Raw genomic sequence first — 5408 nt, 5'->3', positions numbered from 1 at the left:
CTCTCTCTCTCTCTCTCTCTCTCTATCTATCTGCTTGTTTGCTTCGGAAAGCCATGGCTGCTTCTACTCCATCAGCTTCTCCGTTGTCGCCTCACTTTCATTCACCTTTCCCCCACTTCTTCATCTCTCGCACGCCTCGTCGAAGCTCCCTCTCCGGCCTCATTTCCGATGGTTAACCTGCTTACCCAAGCCGAAATCCTGTGTTTCCTGCCCGAGTGCTGTCGTCGAAACGGATCGTACTCAAATGCACGACGGGATGCCTCGACAAAAGCAAGACGCCTGCAGAGCAAGTGAAGCGCAGGGGACCAGCTCGCAAAAAGCAGGTCCAGAGTTTTTGCCGAGAAAGGAACGGGAAAACCCTAGAAACTCTGCGATTACACGGAAACGGAGAGAACGCTGGGAGCATGCTGCAGGTTTTGAGAGTCTGGGACAGGGAGTTCCTAGCGATTCTGTCCGAAGTGTAGGCGGCATAGAAGGGAGAAATCACGCTGCAGGTGTTGGGGTTCGGCAGTGCTTGGAACGTCGAAACCCTAGCGTTTCTCATTCGGGCATTATCGAAAAAGGCCATGGCGATGCAAATGGGGTAAATATCTGTAGAAACGCAATCGCTTCTTTCACCATAGGAAGAGAAACCCGTGTAGTTGACGGGGGTGGCGATGCTGTACGGCAAACTCTGAATCGTGGTGACCAAGAGAGGATCGGAGGCCAAGATGAGAAAACCTCCGATGGGGTGTTCGAGCAGCAGTATGGGGCAGGTATGGGGGGAACGGTCCTGGCCAGCGTAGTAGAAGCAGAAGCTCTGCCGTGGAAGCACAAGCGCATGGCTCGGTGGGACCGATTTCTTCCGCGCTGCAAACTGAGGATTCTGCTGGTCGAGGGCGATGGCTCCAGTCGGAAAGTCGTGAGTGCTCTGCTTCGTAAATGTGGTTATGAAGGTCGTCTTCCTCTCCAATTTGTTGGTTTATGTTACTTGGTTACTTGTTTGTGGCTCTTGAAATACTCTAGAAAAGTAGTACTAGTCATTCTGTTACTTGCAGAAACCCTCATTATCTGCACAAGGAAAACTTTTGTGGCATGGATAAACACTCTTTCTGTTGACCTCCACAAAGAGCCATTGGCAGCCCTGCATTCCTGCTCAGAATGGACCACCCTCACCCATTCCGCATCTAGGAACACAAGGCTGCTTGCCATTCCCTACCTCTGTTATGGCCTTTCCGAGAAAACCAACAATTACGTTGCTGTTACATAGCCTTTGAGGCTACATTTTTCCTGTGTGCTGGTTATTGGAGCAAAGAACTTGAGGATTCCTGTGAGTGTGGATTGGTTGCTGAAGTTTCCTGCCGCCTCATTGTTGCACCAGCTCAGGCAGAAAATCCCTGCAGAACGTATACTCTTCCCCCTGAGTGCATTCTAGATGGACTTTTAGAATTACTGTCAGCTTAGTATGCAAACACAAAAGCCTTGATGCGTAAGGGATATTTGAAACTCTAGTTAAGTTACGCTGTTTCTGTATTGAAACGTTTACTTAAGAATCAGGATCTTAGAGGATAAAAGCCTTAAAGCAGCATTGGGGGAACAGTTTAGAACTGAAGCATGGCTGGGGTACAATTTATGTGACAGGGTGTTGTCAAGATGGTGTTACTCTTTGCCTAAACCTTGGTTAACTGGAGAAGCGTGGATCACACAGACAGCCGAGGATGCGTAAAGAGTAGCATAATTGCAAGCCCTTGCAAGTGCCGTTGAGGACCCTGTAGGACTCAAAGATTGTAACAGAGCTTTGATAAGAGTAGCAGGGGTTTGTTTTGAGTTTATGAGATGATGTATGGCGTCTGATCATTCTGTCATGTTTTGTGTTTGTCCCAGTGATCTCTGTAGCAAATTGTGAAGAAGCATGGGACTTTCTGTGTGGTCCTACCAGCAAGATCGATCTTGTGCTAACGGAAGTTTTTATGCCTTGCCTTTCTGGGATTACTTTGATGTGCAAGATAATTGCCCAAGCCCCTTCCAAGCATGTGCCTGTCGTTAGTAAGTAATGATATCATTTGAACTTCTAAAAGAATCATTCCTAATGTTAAGGTCCGCAACTAACTACTTTTTTGTTAATCTCTCTGCTTTTTGGGGACCACGTGCAATAGTGATGTCTTCACATGACTCAATGGCGGTTGTATTCAAGTGCTTGTCCAATGGTGCTGTTGATTTTCTTGTCAAGCCTGTCCGAAAGAATGAGCTGAAGAACATATGGCAGCATGTTTGGAGGAGAAATCACAGTGTAATATATCTTTATCCTAAAAAAATTTCTATCATCCATATGCTCGACTGAAATGAAAGCATGCTGAAGGGCCCTCTGTGCACTTTTATGCCCCCTCTTTGTTTTTACAATAAGGATGAGCCACTTCACTCTGGTTTCAGGCATTCAATAGATGTGTTTGTTTTTGTTATCTTTCAGTTGTGTGGCAGTGGTGGTGGGGAAGAGAGCCAGTTTTTGAAAGCACCTCAGCGTCTGGGCAGCATCGGCAGCAATGTAGAGGAGTGTGACATTGAAACTGGTTATGTCAATGCAGGGAATGAAAGTGACAATGGAAGTGGAACACAGGTAAGTCCTTGTAATTTCAATGTGCTTCCTTGAGAGATGTCTCTCGTGAAATATGGGCGTTGTACTGAATTGAGACGGGCTTACCTTCAGGGCTCGCGGACTAGGCCAGCCATTACAGTGATGAAAGCCACTAATGGGCTGTCTCAAAAGATAGGGGCAAGAGATGTAAACCAGGTAAATAAAATTTATACACCAGCTTCAGCAGAGCATACACATGCAGAAATGGGGCCTGAAGGAAGAGATGAGGATAGGGGAGAGTATGAGGATAATGAGGCCCAAGAAGAGGTAGAAGCTGGTTGGTCTGGAACAAAAGCTGTTGATCTTATTGGCACTTCTCCTTGTGAAGGCAGAAGTAAAATAACAGATCATGATAACACTGTCCGCATGAGTGTCAAGGCTCAACCATCTCCGTCCAATGTTCCTTGCAAGGAAAGCTATTTGAATTTTCTAGATTTATCTCTGAAGAGAACACAAGACAAAGGTGGGATGAAGTTTGAAGACAACAAAGTTCTCAAGCAATCTATTTCTTCTGCCTTCTCCAGGTATGTGATGGTGCTGATGTTTATACTGGTGTTTTCCAAACTGAGCTTTGCAGAAAGACTCAGTTGTACATCATGCAGGTATCCAAATTGTGCCAACTCTTCAAGCAGACTGGCTCAAATAGATGTGTCTCACACACCAGCAGGTTATCTAAATGATCAAAACACAACCTTTATTCAAAGTAACGGCAGAACTCACACACAGCTTGCCACACCTGAAGTAAAAGGTTGTTCTTCAAGGGTCACAAATGATAACTCCACTTCATTATTTAATACATCCACTGGTCGCCCTAGCAAAAGCCAGCATTGTGGTTCACATCTTCCAGTTCGTAGTGGCTTGGATCTCTCTGTGAGCCCTGTGTTGCCCAGGGAATTTTCCCCTTCTGGATTTTGCCATTTACCTGTGCCTCTTCAATATTCTCCTTTAGTTTATGATGCAGTGTTCCCTAGTTATGGCGACATAGATCCTATGTTCCATTCTTCTCACCCAGCTGCTGCCCAACAACCTATACAATGTCCTGTTGTAGAGAGAGAAGCATTTTGTGGGCTAGTAATTGATTCACGAAGTCAGGACCTCCCCTTTGACATGTGTCTCCCAGTACACCACCAGTCTCCTTACCACAACCATCACCTTCAATTCCAGCATCATCACGACTACCGTATTCAGCATGCACCATGTGAGAAAGAACAAGCAGTCGTGGACGTAAAATCCAGCACTCCTACATGCAAGTCGTCTAACATGATCATCACTACAGAGTGCAACCATGTCCAAGCTGCTGGAAATGGCTGTGCAATGAATCTCAATGGGTCTGGAAGTTTTAATGAAAGTGCCACGGCTAGCAACAATGCAAGCAGTGATAATCATGGTAACAGCCTTGTTCGGAGTGGCAATCTATGCACCAGTGCTGCAGTCGCTGAGGGTGGTACTTGGTGTGCAGTAGATGCGTTGAGAAGCAATAGAACGTTGTTGGGGCCAGATGAGAACCATTCTGTAAGGAGGGAAGCTGCTTTGATCAAGTTCCGTCAAAAGAGAAAGGAGCGCTGCTTTGAGAAGAAGGTTAGCTTGTTTGCTCGTCACAAGGAGAGTTTTGAGTATATGTGCTTTCTATTGCGGCATTTCTCTGGTTTTGTATTGGTTGGTTGTTTTGCAGGTCCGCTACCAAAGCCGAAAGAAGCTGGCAGAACAGCGTCCCAGGGTAAGAGGCCAGTTTGTGAGACGAGCTGCTGTTACACAGAACTAGTTGTTGAGACAAAGGCAAGGCAAAGTTATGGCCTTAGGATGTACTCACCAAAACTTTGCACCCATCAAACCATGTACAGTGACAAACGCTTTTGATGTTGAGTTTGTACTCTGCTTCTTGTTGACAAGCAGTCTTGCTACCATGACTGGAGATATCAGCGTGTCATTGTGGGTTGGATTTCTCTTGCTTTGTTCCCATATAAACGTGGATGTTAGGACTCTGAGGAGCCTTAATTTTGTTAGTTGAGCTGTGTGTGTTGGGTGGTATCTTGAAGGTTGAGGGGGTTGTCAGCAGTAACATTTACATTGATCCTTTCTTTCTTAGAGGATTTTCCCACACCACCACGGAACAATGGAAGATAGTATGGCAATTGGCATGGCTCCGTACATGTCACATACACTATGGGCAGGATGCCTTGGGTGCTCCCCCACTACACTCCCCGCCTCATTGCTTTAGTTGCCATTTGGTGTGATCATTAGCCACTTTGTTCAGTCAACGAAAGTGGCCTTGCTTGTTCCACCATAAGGGGCTTTGTCACCTTACCCACATGTATAAAAGCCCAATTCTTACAAGACAAAGCTGGACTTTATAAAACGGCAAGCTTATGGGGAAGTGATAAACCTCATGTACATTGTTGCTTAAGATTGGAACTAGTGCCGATTGATTATATTTAAGTTTTGTCTAGACTAGTGTGAAAGCTAGTCATCTGTATATAGGTCAAATTTGACATTAAGTAGTACATTCATTTCCTTACTATAGAATACTTGTGAGCTCTTCCTCTCTTCTCTTGCCTCTGTTATACTGAATTCTTGTGTGCTATTCTCACCTAAGTATGGATGATTGCAAGCAATGAATTGAGGACGTGACACGCAGGTTAGCACATCCACATCAAGAAGTTGCATTTACGGTTTGAGACAAGATTTTTGATTATTTGCATTAACACCTTGAACATTAGTTTTGGTTTGAGTAGCGGATTCCCGGCTCTTATGAAACCTTCGTACTTTGTAGTAGACAAGGACTCAAGTATAGAATCAT

At 45.2% G+C, this 5408-nt stretch overlaps 1 protein-coding gene across 2 annotated transcripts; it reads left to right on the top strand.

The window, feature by feature from the left end:
* Positions 1 to 4983, top strand: LOC147617474 (two-component response regulator-like APRR5). 2 transcript variants are annotated; one of them, XM_086775723.1, is made up of 7 exons: positions 2 to 935; positions 1864 to 2025; positions 2136 to 2269; positions 2447 to 2593; positions 2684 to 3135; positions 3214 to 4189; positions 4284 to 4983. In XM_086775723.1, exons 1-7 carry the CDS (start codon positions 245 to 247, stop codon positions 4371 to 4373), a joined length of 2652 nt encoding a protein of 883 aa, XP_086631849.1. In that variant the 5' UTR covers positions 2 to 244; the 3' UTR covers positions 4374 to 4983. The 2 variants fall into 2 exon arrangements, with proteins under 2 accessions (XP_086631848.1, XP_086631849.1); XM_086775722.1 differs by having other exon boundaries at positions 1 to 935; positions 3214 to 4983.
* Positions 4984 to 5408: the final 425 nt, after the last annotated feature.

Source organism: Cibotium barometz, chromosome 36, assembly GCF_041138505.1.
Source record: "Cibotium barometz isolate CiBa-2024 chromosome 36, ASM4113850v1, whole genome shotgun sequence".
Classification (NCBI taxonomy): Eukaryota; Viridiplantae; Streptophyta; class Polypodiopsida; order Cyatheales; family Cibotiaceae; genus Cibotium; species Cibotium barometz.
The sequence above is the reverse complement of the archived record's forward strand: the minus strand, read 5'-3'. Positions and strand labels throughout refer to the sequence as shown.